We start from the raw sequence: 26,885 nt of genomic DNA, 5'->3' as shown, positions 1-26,885 counted from the left end.
TCCTTCGTCTCCTTCCGTCTTCACTGAGGGATTCCTAAGTGGGCCCAGATCTGCCTGCCCTCTGTCCTTGAGCCTGTCTCGGCCCTGGCCCTGCTCCTTACTTCGGGCCCCTTTGCCAACTCATAGAGGGAGGACTGCCACCCACTAAGCCTCCTCCTAGAAGCAGCTTTGATTCAGCCGCCGGCCTCAGCCTGGCTCAGGAGCTGCACCAGAGTTAAAGTACAGATAGCATGAGAGGCAGAGGACTCGAGGGGGAGGGGAGCCAGGAAGAATCTCGAATCCAAGATTCTGTGAGTGCCTCACAGGGACTGTGTGATTAATCATTTAAACTGGGACACACCGGGAGAATGAAAGAAGATACTTTTAATAGTGAGGACAGTAGGCGTAAACCAGGACTATTCAGGCAGACTTGGGAGGGCTTGGATCACATGAGCCTTTGTCTCCTCCTTTTGCCCTTAGAAGCCATACTTCTGAGCCCTTCTGTGTAGCACATAACATGCAGGGGGGCCCTGGAAACCTCTTATTTTTCTGCCCTTTCCCTGCCCTCCCCAAATGTCCCCCAACCTTCATACCTCCTCCTCTGGCCCAACAATAACAGACCATACTCCAGCCAAACTGGGGAGAAAAGTTATATATATACAGGTGGGGCCAGGGCAGAGCAGTCCAGTGGGGACTCAGGGCTGTTCTCTTGAGTCACAGTATAGCCTTGGGGTCAGGTCTCCTTCCCCAGCCTTTGCCTGGGGAGCTTTGAGGCTCGATTTATCTTTCCCTTGGCTCTGGGCTTTGAGGAGGCCACAGTGGAGGGGATGATGTCTCTATGTTCCTTGCTCCAAGCCCTTCTTTGGGCCTCTAGCTGCAGCCAGCCTTTGAGCCAGGATGAGAGAGATTAGTCCTAGATTTAGGTATGGGATTGAGCCTATGGCAAGAGGAAGAAAGGAAGTCCAGTGTCGAGTATGCAGAGGAAGGAGAAAAGATACCTCAGACTTGCAAAAACAAAGAAAGGGGGGAGAGAGAGAGAGAGAGAGAGAGAAATCAGGTCCTAGAGTTGCCTGTTAAGGGTGAGGTCATATTGTGCTCAGGAATGCGCAATCCCAAACTTGGTTTTTACCACCTTTGTTTGCTTTCTGGAGCATCCTTCTGGGTTTTTCTTACTATCTCAAGCCAGCACACCCACCCCACCCTTCCCACGAAGTGCCCACCTTAGCATTCATCCCCCTCCAGCCCTTCCCGGATGTTGATATGCACGAAGATGGAAGCTGGGTGGAGGCTGGTGCCGTCCTTGGAGAGCAGGTGTATGTGGCGGTAGCCTGGAGGAGGGCGGGAGGAGAGCGTTAGGCGGGCAGCCAGGGCTGGGGTGTCGGCCAGGGGATGAAGGACTGGCCCACCTTGCTGCATGCAGGTCCAAGGTAGTGTGTACTGCCCGATAAAATCATTTCGGGATTTCCAGTTGTAATCCTTGACCACGAAACGCAGCAGGGCCAGTTCAGGCACCAGGACCCGGAAGCATAGTGTCTGCCCCCAGTACGGATTAAAACCTGGGGTGGGACCAAAGAGAGAGACACCGTTGGCTGCTTTAGGCGCATCCTGGGTAGCTTTCCTTGTGTTCTCAAGATTTTCACAGTGATCAGCATTTTACAAGTAAGGGAACTGAGGTCCAGGGTGGGTGGGTAAGCAACGTGCCCAGGTCACTGGGGCTCGGAACTAAGGGGCCCGGATCCACAGCCAAGCCGTCCAAGCCCTGACCCTTTGTCCTGTTCCACACTGCCTCCCGTGGTGGCGGGTCAGGGGTGGGGACAGAGACTGTGCTCCAGGGAGGGCAGCCTCACCGTTGTTCTCCACGTAGCTGGTCTCTTGCCGGGTTGTGTCCGGGCGGACGCCAAAGATCTCTACTCTCACCAGTGGATCCACAATGGACCGCTCTTTAGACATGTCCTCCTTGGGGAGTTGCTGCCCACTGATCACCTGCAAGCAGGACTCTGGAACCTCACCAGCTCCTGTTCAGCCCAGCCCCCCTCCAGCTCGCTCTTACCCCCACCCCTGCCCCCGCCCCAGGGGGAGGAGGGGGTACATAAGGCCTGGCGCTATAGCTTTGAGGTTTGAGTAATATATTCTCTTCTAGTAAACTATCTGCAATTCAAAATGCATCGGAGTAGAAATTTAACAAGGTTTGAAAGCAGGTACGTTCTGCGAGCCCTTTCCAGCACTGACTCTGCCCCGGACATTGTCGTAGGTACTTTAGACTCAAGATCCCCACACCCCGGTGATGTGGGCAGTATCGTTGCTCCCATTTTGCAGGTGAGGAGCGTGAGGTTAAGCAACTTGCCCAGAGTTGCACAGCTAGTGAATGGGTTTGAGCCTAGGCAGCTGGCTCCCAAACCTAAGCTGTTGCACGGTCAGGCTATCCCGCCTCGTGAGGGGTTCTCCGCTCATTACATTTCTGCTTGGCCCAGCCTCCTCTTCCCTCGACTTCTATCCTGGCCACCCTGGGTTCTTCCCCGCAGTTTCTCCCCGGTACCTGGATGAGGAGGGTCTGGGCTCTGAAAGGGCTGACGGGCCTCTCAGGGTGAAAGGAACTCTGGGCATCGCGCAGAAAGTCTGGCTTCAGCACGTAGCCGCAGCCACCGTTCTGGCGGAAGAGCCCATCACAGATGTCCATCTCCAGCCCCGCGGTTTGCACGTTCATGGCCACTGAGGACCCCAGGAGAAAAGAAGGCAACGATACATTTCAGGAGCCATCTAGCCCTCTTGGGGAAGTAAGGACACATACTGGGTATAACGGCCTGCTGGGAACACCGCCATAGATTGCAGCTTCCTTAGCCTAGCACACTTTGAGCAGCCCCTGGCTGTAGTGCTGGGGCATGTAACTTCCCACCTGTTGCTCTTTGACTCACTCCTCCCTGTCCCTGCTGCCCCTCACCCATCTGGCAGCCTGCATTCCAGAGTTCCTGGGGGTTGTAGTTGGACGAATCCGTCCTCAGGCCACTGGGATACACACGGCTTAACTGCCAGGCGTTGTGCTGCACGAACTCATTGCCTGTAAAAGGTATAGTAGGGAGATGGCCGTGGGGTGGATTCTCCCACTTCCCACCTACCCACTTCACTCTCGCCCCAGCATCTCCAGAGGCCAGCTCCAGAAAGCTGCACCGTACCTCTGTTCCATCCTGACCATCTCCCCAGCTGTCCTCCACCTGGAGCCTTGAGCCCACTCCTCGGAGCTCCTGTCCCTGTGCGTGCTCTGAGGCACTGCTTAGCTCCCTCACCCCTCCTTGGCCCCTTTGCCCTCTTTCTTGGGACTCTTCTGCCTGCCAGTTGCCTGAACCTACCCCTCCCAGCTCCCTCCCTGGCCCTCCCTTTGGTCCTGACCAGCCTCCTTGATGAGGCTCTTGGCCTTGGTTTCAGAGAAAGATGATGTCTCATAGAAGCGGTAGTGCTCCCTCGAATGAGTGAAGCTGTGGAATGAGACCGACTTCAAGTAGACAACCAGGGCAGAGAGGGATGGGCACAAGATGGGTTTGGATCTCTGGAAAAGGAGAAAATAGAGAGGAAGATGGATTTGAAGCCATCTGAGAGGGAAAGAGCCAACAGCCAGGATCTGAATTTCCCAACCCGACCTAAGCCTCGGCCCGCTGCCTCCCCTTTGCATTCTCCCTCCTGCCTCACCTGCTTGGGAAAGAGGAGGGACTTAGGCTTGGAAAAAGGAGCCTGAACCATAACCTCACAACAGGTAGGCGGACAAAACAGCGGACACATCACAACCTGGGGATGGGAATGGGAATAAAGGCAGTCTACGTATCCTGATGGCTCTGTTTCCAGCCTCTGCTCTACTGTTACTTTTTGGGTAACAGGTTTTTTTCATGATTATTGGTAAGCAGAGAGGTGTCATCCCCTACCTCTTGTCTTTTAAAACAAATTAATAATACTATTAATTTTGGTCAAAATGTACACAAACCCAGACAAATAATGTTGAGGTGTGCAAATGGCTGTGGAAGTCACACCGGAAGGATGTGAGGCTCCGAGAGTGATACATTTACATTTGTCTCCTGAATTCCCATTTCCTTCCCTGGACATGGTAGCAGGTTAGACACCAGAGCCCCAGAGGGGACAGGATAAGCTAGAAGTTAGTCAGCTAAGTCAAGGATGTGCACAAGAAGGAGAAAGGCAGACTTCTAACCAGGACGTTTGGCAGTCCCACCAACAGCACAGCACCCCTTCCCGGCAGGAAGATGGGTCACTTTAGCACAACCTCCTTAGAGTCTTCATGTTCCTCAACTCTTTCTGCTTCTCCTTTTGGGCTATTTCTGGCCCCTTCTCAGACTCACCTTTTCCAAGAAACTTCCTCTAAGCCCATTTTAGATGAGGTCACAGCAGTCACTCCAGTAAGCTCTACTTGCCCAATGCAGCAGGCAGGGCACCCTCTCTCACTCACACAGACACACCACGGTGGTTTTCAAACTGGCCTTTTAAGGGACCGAGAAGTACAAAGATGTCTCAGGAAGCAACGGGGGATGCAGGAGAGAGCCAAATGGGTACTTCAACTAGGATGGCTCTGCAGTTACCTGTTTCATACACAGAGCTCCCATATAAGATTTCATTCAAAAACGATTTCATGGCCAAAAGAAGTTGGAAAGCCACTGCAATCTATCTATCTAGGACGATAGATGGTGATGCCATGCATTCATCCTTACACCCTTTTTATTGGGGTCAAGGGGCATTTTGCTCCTCGGTCCCCTACCCTGCTTGGCTCTAGTCTCTCCACACGTGAACTCAGCTTATGGTACAGACCAACCAGGCTAGAGTGGAAAGATCGCTCTCCTGGCCCACCTTCTCCTTCTTTTTGTCCTTACTACGTGGACTCAACTCCTGGGGCTCAGACTCCAACTGGGCCTCTGGCTCTGGGTCAGCCTCCTGCTCCCCTTCCAGTTCAGATTCTAGCTCCTCCTCTTCCTCTTCCTCAAGATCCTCCTCAAGTGTCCTTAACTTCTTCCCCTTCACCAGGATCTTCCTCCGAAGCTCCTGGGGACAGAAATGAAGGGGCTTGTTTACCAGTCTACTCTGGGACCCTCCTGGCGGCCATGCAGCTCCCACTGCTCTCATGGGACCACCTCAAAGGAAGAGGAAGTGAGTGGCCAGAGGTCTCCCCTGGGCAGCTGCTTCATGCATGCACCAGGGATTCCCCGTTAGGCCAACTTGTCACATCTCTGTCCATTTGGAAAACAATACAAAACAGAAAATACCTCACCTGACACATAGAAATTCCTCCCAGATTAAAGATTTCCATGCAAATATAAAGAATATGAGTATTAGAAAAAAATAGAGAATCTTCTTGAATGATCTTAAAGTGGGAAAACCATTAGAAACAGGAGATGAGTGCGTGGGTGGCTCAGTTGGTTAAGTGTCTGACTCTTGGTTTCAGCTCAGGTCATGACCTCGGGTCCTGGGATAGAGGCCCATGTCAGGCTCTGCACTGGTGAGGAGTCTGCTTGAGATTCTCTCCCTCTCCTTCTGCCCCTTACTGCCTCCTCTCTCTCAAAAAAAAAAAGAAAAGAAAAGAAAAGAAAAAAAGGAAGGAAGGAAGGAAGGAAGGAAGGAAGGAAGGAAGGAAGGAAGGAAGGAAGGAAGGAAAATAAAACAAGCCTGAGATGAAAACTCAGAAGACGGGCAGCCCAGGTGGCTCAGCAGTTTAGCCCTACCTTCAGCCCAAGTTGTGGTCCTGGAGTCCCGGGATCAAGTCCCATGTTGGGCTCCCTGCATGGAGCCTGCTTCTCCCTCTGCCTGGGTCTCTGCGCCCCCCCCCCCCCGTCTCTCATAAATAAATAAATAAAATCTTAAGAAAAAAAAAAGAAGACTCAGAAGACATAAAAAGGACTCGCAGATTTGACTACATAAAGCTTAAAATCCTCTATGGGGCAGAAGATGCTGTAAGACAAAAGCAAAGACTACAGAAATTTCCCAAAGCATCAATATCTTTAACATTTAAAAATTTCTTCTATACCAAGAAAGATTATAAACCCCAATAAAAGTGGGTACATAATATCAATTAATTCTAAAGAAGAAAATATAGACTTCTTTTTGAAAAAATTAACTTTTTTTTTCACATTTGCCACTATGAATCATCTTCTTACTGGAGTTATTTGTGGCCATTCTTTTACACTGTTGGTCAGAGAGCAGTTTGGGATTGTTTTTTCCCAAAGGGTAACTTGGCAATAATAATCAAAATATCAACATGCAAACTCTTCAACCCAGCAATTTACTTCAAGGAATCCATCTCAAAGAAAGAGTAAATGGGGCGCCTCGGTGGCTCAATCAGTTAAGCACCCGACTCTTGATTTCAGCTCAGGTCATGATCTCAGGGTCATGGGATCAAGGCCCATGTTGGGCTCCTTGCTCAGTGAGGAGTCTGTTTGAAATTCTCTCTGTCCCTACCCTACCCCCCACACACACCTTGCCCCCCCTCATTCTCTTTCTCTCTCAAATAAATAACTAAATCTTAAAAAAAAATAGAGCAAAGAGACAAAGCTGTATGTACAAGTGAAAAATTACCAGCAACCAGAATGTTTACCACTTATTGGTTGAATAAATAATGGTTCATAACAGAAAATGGAATACCACAGAGCCATTAAAAAGAAAACAATTATACATGAAAAGACATCCATGATATATATTACATGTGAGATATAAAAGGGATATAGAAAGTACCCCCATGTGTTTTTAAAAGTATAAATATATATACACATATATGTTTGTATAAGCATTTACAAAAATCTATTGACAGCTGTTGGGGAGAGGTTGAGATTATGGTCGGGGATTTCCCTTTCTCTATATTGTTTCTTTGGTCTACAACAATTATGAACTATCAGAGAACAAAATCAAGATATTTATATTGAAAAAAAGAAATAAGTAAATAATTGATTTAAAATTTAGAAAACTACAAACAGTTGTGCATTCAGTTGGATTTTTAAAAAATTAAAGTTGTCTTCAAGGATATTAAAGAGCAAGATGGTCCCAGTAAGAGTGAGAGAAGGGAACAGGAGGGACATGGAAGAAGAAGCCAAGGTAGGGAGGCTACAGAAGCCACCATAGAGCCAGGGCTGGGGGAACAGGTGCATACCTCAGGTGAGGGCAGCTGAGTGGGCAGCAGCCCATCCAAGGTGGTGCTCAGCAGCTGCTCCCCCAAGATCTCGGTCAGATGGCATGCCATGACCTGCTGCTGCTCCCAGCTGCAGTGGTTCTCCAGGGACAAGATGACTGGGTAGTCGGATGTCTGATGGGGAAGGGAGGGAACACTAGAGCCAGAGTTCTAAAGCATGCAACCTCCTTGCTTCTCCAGACCTTCCCTGGTGACTCACTCAGCTGAGTACCCTGATTGCTAAATCCCCGTGGCCCTACTCTGGGTGTCAAGGAGGTCTTGCTGGGTCTGGGACCCCCCTCACATCTAAAAGTCACTGTTGAGATCCCAAATCTCAGACCTATACCAGGCGTGACCCAGCTTCCTCTGGGACCTTTGACTTTTTAGGCTCATACTGGGAAGGTGAGGCCATTCCCCTGATTATGTGTTCATGTTACACTTTCACCTCCAGACTCCTATCATCCTCCCAGCACTACCCACCCCTTTCTCTGTCTCCTTAGGCACCCTCTCTGAGATGGGTGACAATTGTTAGAAGCCATAGGTACTGATCTCTAGCAATTACCTCTAGGACTACTCACCCTTATTCACAATCTCTTACTATTTGCCTGATGCTTCACAGTTAAAACTCTTTTACATCTGTGCCATTTGATATAAAGCCCCCTGCATCCTTCTACTTTCCCCAGATCCAGAGCCAGCCACTCTTCCCTCAGATCATCTTCCCTCACCAGTATGCCCATCCCAGGACTCCTACCTGGAAGGCATACTGTGCTACAGTGGCCACGACATCTTTGAATGGGATGCGGGAAGTCAGGGTGTGTCCATGGTAAACAATAGGTTCCCCGCTAGGTCCATCCCATATATCCACCTCCACGCAGCGGCACCCCCTCTTCAGAGCCCTGCAAGAACCCCAAGCACCCAGGGACACAGAGGTCAAGGTCTTATCTTCCATCTAGGGACCCTCTCCCCACTCTGGAGAGAACAGTGCTCACTGACACTTCAAGCTACATCTCCATGGACCCTTCTCTGTCCACTGGATACTGCTACGGCTCACACTACCTCCACCCCCCATCCTTCCCAACTCACAGTCTCCCTTCAGCAAGTCATTACATACTGCCTCATGATGCTCCGGGTGTTCTGGTTGTATAGCATTCTGCGACACCTGAGTTAATCGAACTCTCAGTAATTTTGTTTATTTGTTTTTAAAGTAAGCTCTATGCCCAGCGTGGGGCTTGAACTCATGATCCTAAGATCAAGAGTTGCATGCGCTACTGACTGAGCCAGCCAGGCGCCCCTCAAACTCTCAGTAAATTTACACTTTATTTTCTCTACTAGACTTCCTAGGGCAGAGACAATATGTCCCACTCATCTTTGTATACCCTGAAGCTACTAGTTTAGTTGCTGGCACTACAGAGATATCTTGGCTCTTCAATCGAACCCATGATTAGCAGATACCACTTATTAGCTATTAACACATGGATTATCTCATTTAATCCTCACAACTCAGATTAGGCATTGTTATCACCTCTATTTCAGTGATGGGGAAACTGAGGCACAGAGAGGTTAAATACTTAGCACCAAGGCACCAAGGAAGAGAAGTAGGATTTGGCCTCAAGGAACCTAACTTCTATGCTGTACTGCCTTCCATGTAACATTTAGTTTACTTATTTGTTCAAGATAAATATGAGTTCTGAGAGAGTTCCATAGCCCATAAAAGGGACAGAAGTCCCATTCATCCGTAGAGTTTCAGTGCTACTCTCCTGTCAGTCTTCAGTGTCTGCTCCAAGTCTCTCAGGAATCCTCAGCCCCAAGCCCCCCACGACGTCTTTTCAACCCCTGTTATCCACGGATAGCACAGATGGCCCCTTCTCCTGAGCTGCAGCCCTTCCCCCTTCCTTCCCACTGCACCGTATATATCCCTCGACGCTGCTCTGGCCATAAAGCTGGTCCCCCACGAGGTAAGTGTTGTGAGAGGAGTTGATGTAGTAGTTGTTCAGGGGTTGAGTCATATCCTGGTAGATGGGGAGGCAGGTCGGCTTGAAGATATCTCCGTCCTTTGAGCAGAGGTAGCTGAGGAAGCCATCCATGCTCAGCACATGTCGCAATTTACCTAAGGTGTGGCGGGGAAGGCTAAGGTAAGAAGCTGGGTGCGAGAGCATCCCAGCACACCTCGAGCCCGTCCTTCACCTCACCCCCCTCCAGGGTCCTACCTTTCAGATGGCGTCCGCTCTCAGCCTCCAGATCCCAAATGTGCCCTACCCACTGTCCATTTCAATCATCTCCACCCTCACAGACAGTTAAAGCTACGAGGAGAATCATTAAGGTCATTCCAGTCCAGTGCTACCCAACAGAACTTTCTGCAATGATGGAAATGTTCTGTTCTATGCTGTCCAGTGCGGTAGCCTCCAGACACATACGGCTACTGAGCCCTTGCGATGTGGCTGTGTGACCGAAGAACTGAATTTAAAACTTTTATTTTAGTTAATTAATATTTTATGGCTTTTATTTGTTCATTCATTTAAGTAACCTCTATGCCCAGTGTAGGGCTAAAACTCATGATCCCGAGATCAAGAGTCATGCTCTTTCAACTGAGACAGCCAGGCACCCCAATTTTTATTTTTTATTTTATTTTTTTAAAGACTGTATTTATTTTAGAGAGAGAGCACATGCTCACATGTTCAGGAGCAGGGGGAGGGCAGGGGAAGAGGGAGAGAAAGAATGCCAAGCGGACTCCATGCTGAGCACAGAGCCCGGCCCCTGAGGCTCAGGCTCGACCCCACAAACCAGAGATTATGACCTGAGCCAAAATCAAGAGTCAGAGTCTTAACCAACTGAGCCACTCGGGTGTCCTGTTAAATTTAAATTGAAATAGTCACACTGGGCTGGCACTTGGGTGGCATAGTTGGTTGATCACCCACCCTTGGTTCTGGCTCAGATCATGATCTCAGGGTCTGGTAGAGCCCTGGGTTGGGCTGTGTGCTCTCCACACAGCGTGGAGTCTGCTTGTCCCTCTCCCTCCACTTTAGCTCCTCCCCCTCAATCGCTTGAGTGCCTGCTCTCTCTCTCTCTCTCTCTCTTAAATAAGTAAATAAAAATCTTTAAACAAAAACCTTAAAAAAGGGGCAGCCCGGGTAGCTCAGCGGTTTAGCGCCACCTTCAGCCCAGGGCATGATCCTGGAGACCCAGGATCGAGTCCCACATCAGGCTTCCTGCATGGAGCTTGCTTCTCCCTCTGCCTGTGTCTCTGCCTGCCTTTCTCTCTGTGTCTCATGAATAAATAAATAATCTTTTAAAAAAAGCTTAAAAAAAAGTCACACAGAGCTCATTTGTTACCAAATTGGACAGCATAGTATTCAGTGTAAAGGGTTAATTTTATATATGGGGAAACTGAGGCCCAGAGAGAAACAAAGTCAAAGGCTTGCTAGTGACATGACCAAGGTGCCTGTGTTTTATTCCCTGGGCTATGGCTGCTGCCAACTGTGACCTGAGGGTTTCTTCCTACCTACAATCAACTCCCATGTGGTGTTTCGAAGAGTATTTGCCCAATACACCCTTGGATTACACTCTTTCTGAGGGCAGGGCCCTGTCACTCCTGCCATAGCCCTCACCCATCTCAGCATGGGCTTCATGCAATACCAACAACGACAATGAATACTGAGCACTTGCTCTCTGCCCAGGGTGTCCCATGCAGCACCTCAATGCTCTCACCGACATGATGAAGTAGATCTTATATAATCTGCCCTGAGAGCTTAGGTAACAGGGAGGAACTGGGATGTGAACCCAGGCAGCCAGGTGTCTGGGCCACGGCCATCCCACTGTGCTGTGCAGTCTCACCGAGGGGAGCACTGCCGCAGGGGACTCCTTTGGGAGGAACAACAACTTGACCCCAAGGCCCAGCTTTGTAGCTCCAGCTCTGACAAAGCCTCCAGATGGTGGAGAGTGTCAGGAAGTCAGGCAGGAAGTTTTGTCCTTGACACTAATAACCTAAATTGGGACAGAAAAGCCACAGTTGCCAGATACTTTCCATGTGCGTCATTTCATTTGATCACCAATTATTTTACAAATGAGAAAATCAAGTCTCAGATAGGCTAAGCGGCTTGCCCAGCGCTACTCAGTAAGAAGCACACTGGGGCCTTGAGCCCTGGTCTCCTGGCGGATGCTGCACTCTGCAGCCAGAGTAGAGTAGCTGACAGCTGAGCACAGGAAAGGGGACAGCACCCAGAGGGGCTGGGGGTAGAATTAATGTAACTGATGCCTACTGGACCCTCCACTGGAAATAGAAGATCTGATTTCTTAACCCTCGTGCATTCTTCTATTTACTCTTCTGAGACGATTGCTTTATACCCCCTTTTCTTCTCTGAGCACAGACATGTATCTGGAATCAGTGATTCCGGCCCTTTCCTTGTCTGTTTGACTCGAAGTTCCACGAGTGCAATGTCCTTGTTGGACCTCCTGCTGCATCTCTGGGGCTGGGCGCTGGCTGCAGGTCCTGGCCCATTCCAGGGGCTCAGGAAGCATTAGCTGCAGGAGTGAGTGAGTGAATGAATGAAAGGAGTGGCAGTTGAGATCCATGAAATGTGCATCCCTTGGCCAGCTCTCATTCATCTCATCTTTCTCTCTCTTTTTAAAGATTTTATTTATTCATTTGAGAGAGAGAGAGCACACACAAGCACACAAGTGCCAAAGCAGGGGGGAGGGGCTGGGAGAGAGAGAAGCAGACTCCCCCCCCTGAGCAGGGAGCCTGATGCAGGGCTCAATCCCAGGACCCTGGGATCATGACCCGAGTTGAAGGCAGAGGCAGATGCTTAACTGACTGAGCCACCCAGGCGCCCCTCATGCATCTCATGTCTAATCCTCATGCTCCACAGAGGTACTAAGGGTCAGGTGACCCGTGTTTGAATCTCATTCCTCCTCTCATTAGCCACTGGCTTTGACCAAGTCATTTGATCTTTCTGAACCCTAGTTTTCCTCTTTTGCACAAATGACTTAATAATACAAACCACTTCACCGGGTCATTGGAAGGATGAGAAGAGAAAAAGCAAGTAGAGATGTTAGCATATTATGAGATACTTAGCCCAGACCGAATAAGGATTATGCTTTTGATTTACAAGGTTGTAGTGAGGCTAGATCAAGTAAGTGCTGTGGAAGTGCCTTGTAAATCATTTATTATTAGTGTAAATCCCTCGTATTCTGAAGGAAATGGAGGGCAAGAAAGTGTCTAGTGAAGGGGCAAGGAGAAAGTTCTGAGGACAGAGAGGGCATATTTGAGCTATGCTTGCTAAAAGTTAGATGACTGGCCTCTTCATCATCCCCCTCAGCCAGGGGCTGACTAGCTTCCTGGCCAGGGGCTTAGCAATTCAAGAACCACTTGGAGGATCTGGAGAAAGTCCAGGAAAGGACAGGGAGCCAGCATTCAAAGAGGCAGCAGGGGCGTGTGGGTGGCTCAGTGGGTTAAGCATCTGCCTTTGGCTTAGGGCATGATCTCAGGGTCCCGGCTTCCAGCCCCATATCGGGCTCCCTGCTCAACGGGGAGCCTGCTTCTCCCTTTCCCTCTGCCTCTCTCCCTAGGCTGTGCTCTCTCTCTAGCTCACTCTCTCTATCAAATAAATAAAATTTTTTAAAAAAGATTTTATTTATTTATTCATGAGAGACACAGAGAGAGAGGCAGAGACACAGGCAGAGGGAGGAGCAGGCTTCATGCAGGGAGCCCCACGCAGGACTCGATTCCGGGTCTCTAGGATCACGCCCTGGGCTGAAGGCGGCGCTAGACCACTGAGCCACCCGGGCTGCCCCTCAAATAAATAAAATCTTTTTTAAAAAAATAAATAAATAAAATCTTAAAAAAAATTAAAGAGGCAGCAAATAGGAACCATGAAGGGAGCTGGAAGAAAAGGAATCCTGCACTAAAGGAGAAGAAGCCAAAGGGAGAGGATCAAGGAGCTTCCTTTCCCCAGTGGGACAAACGCTGAGATCAGTACAAACTTATTCTCAAAGTGAAGCATGAGCATGGTGGAGGAAAGGGGACTTAATGGGATGTTCTTTGTCCTAAGAGATCTAGGGTTATGGAGGAGACTCCTGTCTTATCTGGATAGCAAAGGGCTGCTCTCCTTCCCAGGCAGTGGTTGAATGAGATGAAAGTGATTGTGCAGGGGCTGGGGTGGGGGTAGACTCAGCCTTCCCTGAGTTCGGCAGTAGGCGACTTATCTCTGGGTCTTTCTTTCCTTTTTTTTAAAGATTTTATTTATTTATTCATAAACAGAGAGAGAGAGAGAGAGAGAGAGAGAGAGAGAGAGAGAGAGGCAGAGGGAGAAGCAGGCTCCCAACGTGGGACTCAATCCTGGGTCTCCAGGATCACACTCTGGGCTGCAGGCAGCACCAAACCACTGAGCCACCGGGGCTGCCCTCTCTGGGTCTTTCTACGGTCCCCTCCCCACCCATGTCCAGTGCCCCTCCACCTTAGCCCTCTTACCGCTCTCTGAGGGCTCATAGCGGTCAATGAGTTCCAGAGCAAGGTCAGGAGCTCGTTCTCCTTCTTTCTGCTCCTCTTGGAGGAAATCCACAAATTCCAGCAGGGTCAGCTTCTGCCCATCAGCCGAAAAGTTTTCAAACAGCTCCTGCACCTCAGCACGTTTAGTCAGCGCCTTATAGAAGTCTACAAATTCTTCTCCTTCCAGGGTCCCAGAATGGGATGTGTCTGCTGTCTGAAAGTGAGGGTTTAGAGGATTGTGGAAAGTCCTTTAAGAGCAAATGTTATATGGTTTTGACCTGTCCTGTAAGGGCAATCTCACTGACAGGTGGATACACACATATTTCCACAAAATTCCCACGGAACTCCTGACAGTTAGTGTTCACAGAAGCTGCTTCAGTATAAGTAAAAAGCAAAACTGCAGCCGTACTATTTGCTACTAGAGAAAAATTTCAATAGAAAGCGTTAAATGCCCCAAGTGCCTAAAAGGTCAAAAGATCCCTCCTCCTATTTACTCACATTCCAGTTAGAGATTTTAATCGTTTCTAGGCATCTGTGAAGTTCTGGCCATAGACCAAGAGGTCCTTGAGGTCTGACATAGTAACCTATGGTTGTTTACCTATATAAGATTATGAATTATCTTTCTAAGAAGACTGAAGGGTGAGAACCACGCCCTACACTTTCCATCTAGCCTGGCAGAGTGGTAGGGCAATAGGAGAGATTCAATAGAGTGATGCTTGGTAGGGCCTGGGTACCTCTGGCCAAGTGAGAACGTGGCCTTGGCTGGCTTCTGAAAATCCTTCTCCAAAGACTCACTTGGAAAAGATGGAAGGCATATTCTTGGTCCATTTCCACATTCATCAGGTGCAGTAATCGCTGGACTTCTTGGAAACTCATCCGACCATCCTGGTTCTTGTCTCCACGCTGGAACCAGTCACTCAGCCATCCAGGTGCAAGTCAAGGCAAAAGCACTGTGTCTGTGTGTGCGTGTGTGTGTGCAAGTTCAACTACTGACATCATCGCCCCTATCTTTGCTGCATCGTCTCTCCTCCATGCCAATGCATTTTCCACATTAGCTTCCAGAATTATCTCCCCGAGCACTAATCTATCTTGTCTCTGCATGGCTCAGTGCCTGCAGGGCCCTCCCTGTTGCCTGCAGGAAGAAGCTCAAGTTTCTGAACCTAGATTGAAGTACACCCAGGGATCCCTGGGTGGCTCAGCAGTTGAGCGCCTGCCTTCGGCCCAGGGTGTGAGTTCCACATTAGGCTCCCTGCATGGAGCCTGCTTCTCCCTTCGCCTGTGTCTCTGCCTCTCTCTCTCTCTCTCTCTGTGTATCTCTCATGAATAAATAAATAAAATCTTAAAAAAAAAAGAAGAAGAAGTACACCCATGATCTGGCCCCCACTCAGCCTTCTCAACACACCTGTGTCCTCCCCGTACTTTAGCCAGCCTTAGCTACCCCCGGCTCTCCGTGTCCGTGCTCTCTCTCCTGCTCTTCAACGTCCTATCTCTGGGCCTTTACTCATGCTGTTCCTTCAGGCAGGAGAGCCTTCCCCTCCTCCTTTCTTTTTGTATTTGGCAGAGAGAAAGAGAGAGAGAGAGAGAGGAGACAAGCAGGGGGAGGGGGAGGGGCAGAGGCAGAAGCAAGCTGAGCAGGGAGCCCCATGCGGGATCCCAGGACCCTGAGATCATGACCTGAGCCAAAGGCAGACACTTAACTGACTGAGCCACCCAGGCACTCCCCTCTCCTCCTTTCTTTATGTTCAAATTCTACTTTTCAAGGCTCAGCTCAAATGCAACTTCCTTCCTAAAGTTTTCTCAGAAATCTCTCAGCTAGAATTAACTAATTCTCCTTCCTTTGAACACCCACAAACACTTTCAGTCCTGTAACACTTCTAGGGTACTTAGATTATTTACCACAATTCCATTTTCTCCACTGACTAGAACTAATCTTCGAACCTCCACAGCCTGGCATGGTGCCTGATTCATTCTGCTTAATAGATGGTGAATGAATGAACAAACAAACAAATGAATAAGTGAATGACCTGGCATGGAAGGTGAATAGAGTCTAGGAAGCCTGAATGAGACAACAACACTAAGGCTGCTTCCCAGTCCTGTGGTAGTTAACAGCCCTGGGATCTTCTGTTCAGCAATCAAGATCTTTGCCTCTCGCCACCCCTTCCACCTATCCTGAAGGGCCACATTTCTGTCCACACTCTGCCTGGCATTGTTCTTGCCATTCCTAGCCTCCATTCACCCTTCCACATCTTTTGCCATACTCTGGCCTCAGCCGCCCTTGCCCATCCCAACTGGACTCCTGGGTCTCCGTAGCCCTGCATGCCTCCACCTGTCTCTAGCCCTGCAGCATCTGGCTCCTTCAGTGACCCCTGACCCCCACTCTGGCTCCCTCCTGCTGATACTGGTCCAGTCGCTCCTGTTGGTCCATGCCGTTGACAAAGTCCATCAGATGCCAGAGCCCCCGCTTCCATACCTCGGCCTCCTCGACACTGTTGGCCACCAGGTCCAGGTTGGCGCGGCGGCCGTGGAAGATGATGGTGAAGCCCCGCTCCAGGGGGAACTCCTCTGCCAGGCTGCGCAGCAGCTCAGACTCATGGCCCTCACGTACTGTCTCCACATCAGAGATTGAGACTACCAGAGAAGGAAGAAGTGGGTCATGGAGGGAGAGGATCCACCAGATTGCAAGGGCAAAGGGCCAAGGACCCTTTGTGAAGTCATAGGGAAGAGGAACCCCAACCTCCACAGGATGGATGAAGCCCCCAAATACTTGATACAGAGAGACACAGACCCCGGAATTCAGGATGCCCCATGAGCCACTGCCACTTTCACAGGCAGCATGGCAAGGGGCCTATGCTGGAAGTGACAAGACCTGGCTTTGGGCCGCCAGCTGGCAATGTGACACAGACCAAAATGATTTCTGGCCTCAGTAACCCTTGTCTGAAATAAGGGATGGTCCCATCCATGGCCTGTCCATGTCACAGGAGGATGGGCGGGGCTGACAGATGGAAATGCACTTTAAGATAGAAGCATTTACACCAAATCATGGTATGTCCAAGTCCAAGTTCCCTGTTCCAGGTTTGGGGGCTTCCTCTTTCCAGATGTCTAGAAAAGGGCCAGAGAAATTCATCCATCCTGCTTTCCTCAGCTGGGGGTGATGGGGATCGTGAGCTTTGATTATGTCTCTAAAGCAGACTTTCTTGGATGTGTCCTGTGATCAATTTTTTAGAGGGATCATAAAGTGTCCGTCTGGCTGACAGGATGCACATTGTGGTGCTGCATTTATGGTATTTAAACATATTCATCATAATGGCTAATTTAGTTTCCGGTCCCATGCTAAATGCCACCGAGTCCCTGTAACCTTCTGAGCAGGTATTGTTCAATCCCCATTTTGCAGATGAGGAAACTAAAGCGTAATTGAAGCAATTTGTCCAAAGCCACTCAGCTAGAAAGTGGTAGAGCCAGGGCTTTAATCCAGGCTGTCTAATGCCTGAGATCATGCTCTCACTATGATAATAAAAAAATATAACCTAGGATTTATCGAGCCTCATTATGTGCCAGGGCTTGCCCAAGCAGCAATTGAATCCTCATAAATAGCCTTAAGAGGCAAGTACTGTTATAACTTCCATTTTGTAGACTCAGAGGTAGACACAAGAGGGGCTGTGCAAGGACACATTGTAGACCCTGGTCCCTCCTCTGCTGGGCTCTTCAGAGTCCAATCCCCCCAATGTGCCCACTCCTAGCTATCCACACGACTCACAGGTGGGCTTGGCATTGCCTCCTTCCTGCCGGGCATGCCAGACTGTCATGCCATCATCTTGAAGTCTGAAGTATCTTAGTTTCCTCCAGCATTTGGACCTCACCTTGCGCATCAGCATGCCCTTCTGCATCAGTAGCAGGTCTTGATTGATGGGCAACCCTAGGCCAGGAAAAGAAGGGGCTGCTGGCTGGGTGGCTGGCGGGAAGGGTGGAGGGTCTAGGAGGAGCTCCTGAACAGGGGGCCAGACTCCTCCCTGTCCCTGGGCTGTCTCCCCAAGCCCTCCTCTCCTGCTGGGGTACTCACTGCTTTGCATCAGAGACGCCATCACCAGCTGGTGCCAGAGTCACCTGGAGGAGCAAGGAGGAGACAAAGGGTCTGAGTTAATACTGGTGATCTTAGAATAACGGATCAGAGGAGGAAGAGAAGGAAACTTGATGGCCTATGATACACCAGGTGCTTCATCTACATAGCTTTTAGCTCTTTTTACTTCTAGTTTGAGTTTGGTGACTTTGAGGCTTAGAGAGGCTAAGAACCTTGCATCAAACCATATAGGGATTCAGAATTTAAAGCCAAATATGCTCGATTCCAAAGGGTCTGCTGTTTCCCACAGCCATCTCCAGAGAGGACTATACCAGGGCTTCCTAATACCGCACAGTCCGGGGATCCCTGGGTGGTGCAGCGGTTTGGCGCCTGCCTTTGGCCCAGGGCGCGATCCTGGAGACCCGGGATCGAATCCCACGTCGGGCTCCCGGTGCATGGAGCCTGCTTCTCCCTCTGCCTGTGTCTCTGCCTCCCTCTCTCTCTCTCATTCTATGTGACTATCATAAATAAATAAAAATTAAAAAAAAAATACCGCACAGTCCGCTGGGTAACCTGTGTCATGCGCCTCGACCTCCATCTTGCTGGCTGTCCCCTTTCAGAACCTGGAATGTCTCTACATCCTAGCCTTCTCTTCCCCCGGTGGAATCACCCCAGCTTCTCTATTTTGGGAGCCCTCTCCATGTTCCCATGCAGATCACCCAGCTCCAGAGGGGCCAGGGCAAACAGGTTCTTTTGCCTCTTCCGTGACACTTAGTGCCATACTTGCTATGTAAGCCATCTTCTTCTGCCTTCACGCGGTAAAGCACATTTTTATACTCCTTGTATAAGTTACAACAGTCTTAGAAATGCATTTTCAAGTTTTCTTTGCCTCTTGAGAAAGAGAACCCCCTTTAAGATCCAAGCTAATTTAGGACTTGGTTAAATTGTCTTCATAGGTAACAACAAATTTCCCTTGAAAAGCACCAGAAGACTCGACAGGTAGCCACATTGATTTTAGATCCACCCCTCTAAGAAATTCTCAACTCTTGACCAAATCATTCTGGAACTAACAAAGCCCATGAAACAAAGCTCTATGCTTTGTATAAGCAAAGGAACTGCTTAGAAATGTTGTATTTTTTAATTGAGATGTTTGAATTTTTGACAATGATGAGCATCTAAAACATGAAAAGCATCTCTAAAGCTCCATTAGAACATTGTGCAGGTCAACCCACAATGAGCTATATCTCATACATGAAAAGCAGAAGTCCACAAATGTGATGGGACTTGTCTGAGGTCACTCAGCATCTCAGTGCCCGATCTCTCTCGAGCTGGGAGATCCTATAAAGTCATCCGGGGGTGACTAATCTTTAGGAAAAATGTAGAGGTCACTGAAAATACAGCTCCCCTGGCTGTAGGACCTAGGGAAGGCTTTCTAGAGGAGTAGCAATATGAGGGTGCCCAGTGGGAGAGGGCAAGGCTGGGAGCCAGTCTGTACCTAAGTGGGAAAGATGACTCAAGGCAGCCCTCAGGAGAGATAGAAAGAACCCTGCGACAGTTCCAGAAATCAAAGGTTTTGCTGGCTGAGACTGAATATAGTGAGCCTGGGTGAGACCAGAAGAAGCCTCTGGATGGATGAAGGGACCCAGAGTGCTTCACGAGAGGCAGAAAAGCGGCTCTGCTTTCTACAGCAGAGCTGCTTTCCTGCCTGGTGATGTAGTTTGGAATCTAAGGCTCACAAAAACCGAATGAAGACTGAAGTAACAGGTCCCCAGATGCTACCAGAAGGGGGCTCTGATCCCATTTACCAGCATCCTGCCTTATCTCCTCTTTGAATTTCAGCTCCCATGTCTGGGGCATAAGAACCACGTGATGAGGTTCCGCCCTGGGAGAAGTCAGAATTCTCTTTCCTTACTCTTGTGTCCAGGAGCTTCACAATCATGTCCTGAAACATGGGAAGCCTAAGCTCAAGTGCTGGGACACCCCTATTTTGGAACCTATCTCCTTTCAAACAAGCCTTAGAAAATTATTTTATGCTTTTTGTCAAACTCTTCCAGCCCCAGGGCTTGGCATGCTCTTCCAATCCTGCTCCTATTCCTTCCTCACTATTTTAAATCTAGATCCAGGTGACATGTGGCCATGTGAGGGCCGACTTCAACTCAGGGAGCCACAGAATGTCAGAGCTGGACTTCATTTTATAGAGAAGGGCTAGAAAGATTGGCTGAACTGCTGGAATCATTGAATGAATTAGGTGGCAAAGGTGGGACTAGAACCCTGGTTCCTTATGACCAACTCAGAGATCTCACCAAGGCTCTGCCCTTAGAAAGGGTTTTCTCTAGGGGGGCCTAGGGAGCTCAGTTGGTTGCGTGTCTGACTGTTGGTTTTGGCTCAGGTCATGATCTCAGGGTCGTAGGATTGAGCCACGCGTTGGGCTCCTCCCTTAGCAAGGAGTCTGCTTGAGATTCTCTTTCCCTCTCCCTCTGCTCCTCCCTCTGCCCTCTCTCTCTAAAATAAATAACAAATGAATCAGAAAGAAAGAAAGAGAGAGAGAGAGAGAGAGAGAGAGAGAGGGAGGGAGGGAGGGAGGGAGGGAGGGAGGGAGGGAAGGAAGGAAGGAAGGAAGGAAGGAAGGAAGGAAGGAAGGAAGGAAAGGAAAGAGAAATCCTTTCTTTCCAAAAGAAAACTTTTGGTAGCAGGTTAGAGCAGGGCTAATAAACCGACAAGGGATGTGGATGCTTTGTTCCCCCTACTTTGTCATTCTCTGCCCCCACATGTCCCAGTTCATAGCCTAAAGAAAATTTCTTCCCATTTGCCTCCTCTCCCCAACCCGAGGTCTTCCCTTTCCTTTCTCCTAGCTCACTCCTCTCCCCTGATCCCATTGGCCTCCCTACTTGCTCCCTGGTCAGCCTCTCTGCGCTCTCCTCTCCTTATCCTTCTCCCCGACCCCTCTCTCCCCTCACCTCTTCCTCTTTCTTAGTCCTCTAATTCCCAATAGGTCGGTTCTCGTCCCCTGTGGGGATTTTGAGCCTGGGGACCAGGAGCAAGGAGGACACTCAGGAGCACACTAGGGAGCATACCCCATCCATTCAGTCTCCCTTCCCCCGCATCCTAGGAGACTGACCCTAAGGAACACACGGCCCAGAGAATGCAACTTAGAACCCAGGGGTTCTCTAGGTCCTGGTGTTGCACCTGGCATCTGAAGACAGGATGGGAAGGATGGTCACAGCTGATGCAGGTGTAGTGACGAGGGAAGGGACAAAAGATTGGGAGTGGGAGCAAGAGCAAGAGGTGAAGAGCAGAAGATGAAGACTGAGTAAGAGATTGGGTCTTAACTGTTCACTCCTAGATGAGAACGTGGAGATCCTCGAGGACACCTTTAGAATACAGAGAGAACAGAGACACAAAATAAGGGGGGAAGTGATCAGGGCTGCCGAGTAAGATTTGGGCCTCAACTTACAGGTGGCTTATGTCACCTGGGGATGGGCTTTGGGAGAGTTGCCAGTAGTGCCAATGGCATTACAGTGAAATTCAGGGTGTCTCAGGTCCCTCTGAGGGGCAGGAAGGAAGAGAATCATTATGTCTACTCTCTTGTTTCTGAGCAGGATCACTGAGTGACCTCATTCATACAAAGAGGACAGAATGGTCATAGGTCATAGCCCCCAGAATGTTAGAGCTTGAAGACTCTTTTACAAGTCATCTAATCCAGAGGTTCCTGGCTGTATGGATCTATCTAGGTAAAATAGAGATCCTTATTAGCGCACACACCACCTACCCGCCACCCCTGCCAAATCTACTAGATCAGAATTTGCAAAGATGGAGCTCAGGAATGTTTATTTTCAAGAAGAGCCCCTAATACACACGCAAGCCTGGGACACCCCACATTCCCATCACAGACAGATCAGGGAGCTGCTGTCCGAAGTCACTTAGCTAACGGTAGAGTCAGGACTAGGAGCAGGTGCTCTTCCCAGCACAGCACTAGAGCATGCCCACAAACTGCCCCGGCCCATTAAGCAGGCTGGGAACGGATACAGAGCTCAAACCCGGGCTCTTTCTAAGGAAATCTCATAACTCTCTCAGTCCTACACTCTTCCCTGGGTCTTCGGTAACCCTCCACGTTCTGTTACTGAATCTATGCTAACATAGGGCTGCTCCAATTATCTGTCTTCCCTTGCTAGGATGGGGCTCACTTCTGAGAGGGAGCTAAGGGGTCCCCCCCTATGAAGGGGTGACTGCCACAGCCAGGAAGAAAACTGTCAATCAAAGGGGATGAGCTAGAGAGAACCAGGAGGATCTGATAGGGCTAAGGAGTCCAGGGTACAAGTTAATCAGGGTGGATAAGCATGTAGGGGACAGCGGTAGGGACTGGGGCAGGGGGTGCACAGCTTGGAGCAGAGGCTGCCCAGAGCCTCGGGGCCCTTACCGTGGGCAGGATAGCAGTCCTGTGGCTGTGAGCTGTGCGATGCTCTCTCCGGTGGGACGAGGGAACCCGGCCGGGCTCCTTCTCTCCTCGCTCGCTCGCTCCCTGGCTGCCTCCCCTTTTCTACTGCAGTTTGCTGCTGTGACCGGCAGACTTGCAGCCAAAGGGAAGGAGTAGGGAGGGGGAGAGGTGTGAGGTCTCTCTTCAGTCCAGCCCTTCCAACTCTTAAAGGCCCAGGACACCGGTCAACGGGAGTACTGGGGGAGGGGTGGGTGGAAAAGGATTAGAGGAGGAGGAGCCAGGCTGCCCTTCATCTTGATGCCAGCTCTCACTGACCCCAATCCTGCAGCAGCGCCCAGAGGGAAACCCAAGGAGTGTCCGAGTTGTGCGGGCGCTCCGTGAATCACTGCTTTTCAGTCCGCACGGCTTCTCCCTGCATGTTCCACAGCCGTGTTTGCCCTTATTTCATCTGGCGCCTTTCCAGGGTGTCTGTTCCACCAGCCTCGCAGGGCACTCAGTCTAGCTCTGTGGCACAGGGAAAGGAAAAGAGATACAGGACGGGGAAGGAGAAAGATGAGAAGAGAGGGAGGGGAGGGATGATCTAAGAGGGCAGAGGGACAGGCTCGTATCTCTGTATATTTTGGGCCCTCGCTAAACACCGGAGGAACGCATACATAAGTGCATGAAGCAGTGCACTTGTTCTTCCTTTGCACGAATGTGTTCTATGAACATTTCTTCAGCCCCTCCAAGGTGCAAGGACATGCGTGCGTGTTTATCAAGATGCGTGCAGAGATGACGTGGACTCGTGCTACTGTAAGAATCAACGGCAAAAAGTGGAGCAGAGGATCGGAAAGACACCCAGGGGGAAAGAAAGGTGAAGCGGTTCTTGCAAGGTTAGTGAACAGGCAGCTGAAATAGCGAGACTGAGGCAAGGAGACCAAGTCAAGGAGAGGAATATAGGGGATTGTAAGAGGCTTCATGATGGTCCCATACGTCACACTGAGACTGAGACCCAGGGAAGTCTAGGCAATGTCCTGGGCTCACATGTCAGCAGCAGAGACAAACAGTCCCTGGCACTCCCCCAAACATTGTGAGCTGAGACCTACTTTTGCTCTGCTTTGGAAAGACTGTGGGGTATGGAGCTTTCTGGACCAGTGGACAGGAGTCAGGCCATTGAGGGCACCCGGCACAGCCCTGGACTTGGACTTCTGTGGATCCTTTCCACTGAGATGTGTTTTGATCATAAGCATAGAAGGAACTAACTGTATGAAATGATGTGATTTTAAGTGTGCTGAGATCTAACTACCTCTCATGGCTCCCCCGAACACCCCTTGAGTGCCTAATAGTCTACCATCGGTGATTATTTATAGCTAAACCTTTAGTCCCATTAAAATAAAATCCTCCTAAGTGATTACCATAAATGTCAGGATTGTGGTGACTTCTGGGAGGAGGGAGAGTTGAGATAGGATCGGGCACATAGGGGATGCCTGGGTGGCTCAGTGGTTTAGTGTCTGCCTTCAGCTCAGGGTGTGATCCTGGGGTCCAGGTATTGAGTCCTGCATCGGACTCCCCACAAGGAGCCTGCTTCTCCTCTGCTTCTCTCTCTCTCTCTCTCTCTCTCTCTCTCTCTCTCATGAATAAATAAAATCTTAGGGGGGGGAAAAAAAAGGATTGGGCACATAGCTGGCTTCTGAAATAGTTGACCAAGTTCTATTTCTAGTCCTGGGTGCTAACAAGGGTTTCCCCTTTATAACTTACTCAAGGTAATTTTTTAAAATTTAATTTTATTTTTAAAAAATATTTATTTGACAGAGAGAGAGAGAGAGAGAGAGAGAGCACAAGCAGGGGGAACAGCAGGCAGACGGAGAGGGAGAAGCAGGCTCCCCGCCAAGCAAGGAGCCCGATGTGGGGCTCAATCCCAGGACCTGGGATCATGACCTGAGCAGAAGGCAGATGCTCAACCGACTGAGCCATGCAGGCACTCCTCAAAGTAATTTTTTAAAAGTAATTTTTAAAAAATTTTTAAAGTAATTTTTAAAAAGATTTTATTCATTTATTTAGAGAGAGTGCATGAGCAGGGGGAGGGGTAAAGGGAGATGGAGAGAGAAAATCCCAGGATGACTCTGCTGAGTGCAGAGCCCAATGTGCAGTTGGATCCCAGGACCCTGAGATCATGCCCCCAGCTGAAAATGAAGAGGCACTGGTCCAACCGACTGAGCCACTTAGGTGCTCCAGTAATCTTTTTAAAAGTAATCTCTACACTCTATCAACGTGGGGCTTGAACTTGCAGCCCTGAGATCAAGAGTCCCATGCTCCACTGAGCCAGCCAGGTGCCCCTAACTATACATTTTCTTTATGTGTTTTTCTAATATCTGTGTTATATTTTACAAAAAGAGGGCTTCTGGTTTTTGCAACTGGTAATTTCTGAAGTTTTATTGGTTTTCCACAATTTATAGGTTGTTTCCATCTCCTGAGAGCAGGGTTTTTTGTTTTTTAAAGTTTATCTACTTATTTAAGTAACCTCTACACCCCATGTGGGGCTTGAACTTGCAACCCTGAGATCAAGAGTTGCATGATCTTCTGACTGAGCCAGCCAGGCGCCCCTGAGAGTAGGTTTTGATAAAGAGGAGTATGCAGGAAGGGGAGAATGAAGAGGGAGGCCATTCACAAGGAATAGAAAGATTAAGGGGGGATCCCTGGGTTGCTCAGCAGTTTGGCGCCTGCCTTTGGCCCAGGGCACGATCCTGGAGTCCTGGGATCGAGTCCCGGGATCAAGTCCCACGTCGGGTCCGGAGGAGCCTCTTTCCCTCTGCCTGTGTTTCTGCCTCTCTCTCTATGTCTATCATAAATAAATAAATAAATAAAATCTTTAAAAAAAAAAGAAGGAAGGAAGGAAGGAAGGAAGGAAGGAAGGAAGGAAGGAAGGAAGAAAGAAAGAAAGAAAGAAAGAAAGAAAGAAAGAAAGAAAGAAAGAAAGAAAGAAAGAAAGAAAGAAAAGGTTGATTAAGGGGGCATCGAAGTTTAACAGTGCTGGCTTCAGGTTTTATTTAATAAAGCCCCTGCCTCACACACTTGTCTTCCTCTCCCATTTCTACTCACCTAACACCATCCCATCTTTTGTTTTCCATGTTTCCCCTTCACATTCCTCACTCCTTCTATACTCCAGGATTACATATGCTTTGCCTCTATTTGCCTCACTTAATTGCTGCCAAACTTCTTTCCTTTTTGGGGGCTCAGTGAGGAGCACTACCATTCCTCCTGGATTTTCTGGGAGAGTTCAGATCTCAAATATTCTTTTTCAGTGTTCTCATATACATACCAATGTTCCCCAGATCATGCATTGATTTTTAGGGGCAGACATCTGGGAGACCTTTGCATGGTTAGAATGGCTCCAAAGAGTGGTTTCGAAGACCTGCCTACTGCAGAACGATCTTTAGATCCAGGGAGGGAGCAGACAGGGACCCCTGGCACAAAAACTGTCCATGTGGTTTGGTTGTTCCTATTTCCATAATGATCGTGGCCCTTCCCCCGCTGTTGTCTATTATTAACAGATCCAGAAACTTGATCAGGGCAGTAGCAGCTGAGGGATTTTCTGGGAACCATGCCCAGGAAAGGCCCAGAAGCCCTAAATTGAAATGAAGGGGCAGCTGGCAAAGATAGAGTCCTAAATACTGTCCTCTCCTGCTGCCACCCGGACATACCCAGATTCTCCTCCTGATACACAGGGGAGATGCCCTACACATCTTGCTTCTTGGGACTAGAGAGTCAGAGAGACCAGTTCCCCAATCCATCCAGCCAAACTACTCGAACTTCTGAAATGAAGCCCATCTTCTTTGTGGTCGAAAAACGCAGCTCAAAATATTAAATTCCATTTAAAAAATCATCAATATAAGACCACTTGTGGAATTAAAAGCCAGGATACATAATTTCAAAAGACAAAATATAGAGCCATTCCTCTGTTCTCACATTAAAAACAGAAAACCAAGGGGAATGAGAAAAAGGAGGTATAAAATTTGAGAACAAGATGAGGGAATAGGAATAAAAAAATACAAATGGTGTAATAGTCCATACTGCGACAAAACTTTCAGAAAAAATCATAAAACAAAATACAAGTATGTGCTATTTGTAAGGGGCATGTCTACAAAAAAGTGTTATTAAAAGGTTGAAAGTTAGGGATGCCTGGGTGGCTCAGTGGTTGAACACCTGCCTTCAACCCAGGGTGTGATCCTGGAGACCCGGGATTGAGTCCTGAGTTGGGCTCCCTGCATGGAGCCTGCTTCTCTCTTTGCCTGTCTCTGCCTCTTTCTCTGTGTCTCTTATGAATAAATAAATAAAATCTTAAAAAAAATAAATACAAGGTTGAAAGTTAAAGGAACACATTTGGAAGGGAGACTCCAGTTTTGTCCTTATTCAAGACGGCTTTGGATGTTTTGGCATTCTGCATTTCCATACAGATTTTGGAATCTGCTTGTCAATTTCATAGAAATAAACCTGCTGAGATTTAGAATGGATTTAACCAGATCAATTTGAGAGAACTGGCATCCTTACAATATTGTTTTCTAATCCATGGAGATGATGATATATCTTTTCATTCATTTATGGAGGTGTTTATTTCAAGAATATTTTGTTTTCAGTATAAAGGTTCTGCATTTCAATAGATCTATTGGATTTCTTATGCTATTACATTTTTATAAGTTTTAAGTAATCTCTACACCCAACACGGGGCTCAAACTCAACAGCTCGGAGATCAAGAGTCACACACTCTTCCTACTGAACAGCCAGGCACTCCGTTATGAATATTTTTTAT

General features: G+C 48.8%; 1 protein-coding gene across 1 annotated transcript; it reads right to left on the bottom strand.

Annotated features, from left to right (window-relative positions):
- Window positions 1-13: 13 nt before the first annotated feature.
- PLCD4 (phospholipase C delta 4) lies at window positions 14-22,444 on the bottom strand. The gene is made up of 17 exons (XM_055345256.1): window positions 22,415-22,444; window positions 22,082-22,231; window positions 17,668-17,711; window positions 17,365-17,523; window positions 16,010-16,238; window positions 14,406-14,535; window positions 13,593-13,824; window positions 9,032-9,233; window positions 7,878-8,022; window positions 7,109-7,261; window positions 4,822-5,013; window positions 3,364-3,520; window positions 2,918-3,034; window positions 2,516-2,688; window positions 1,827-1,962; window positions 1,386-1,535; window positions 14-1,307 (listed from the first exon to the last, which is right to left on the bottom strand). Exons 3-17 carry the CDS (start codon window positions 17,687-17,689, stop codon window positions 1,201-1,203), a joined length of 2,304 nt encoding a protein of 767 aa, XP_055201231.1. The 5' UTR covers window positions 17,690-17,711; window positions 22,082-22,231; window positions 22,415-22,444; the 3' UTR covers window positions 14-1,200.
- Window positions 22,445-26,885: the final 4,441 nt, after the last annotated feature.

Source organism: Nyctereutes procyonoides, unplaced genomic scaffold, assembly GCF_905146905.1.
Source record: "Nyctereutes procyonoides isolate TBG_1078 unplaced genomic scaffold, NYPRO_anot_genome, whole genome shotgun sequence".
Lineage (NCBI taxonomy): Eukaryota > Metazoa > Chordata > Mammalia > Carnivora > Canidae > Nyctereutes > Nyctereutes procyonoides.
The sequence above is the reverse complement of the archived record's forward strand: the minus strand, read 5'-3'. Positions and strand labels throughout refer to the sequence as shown.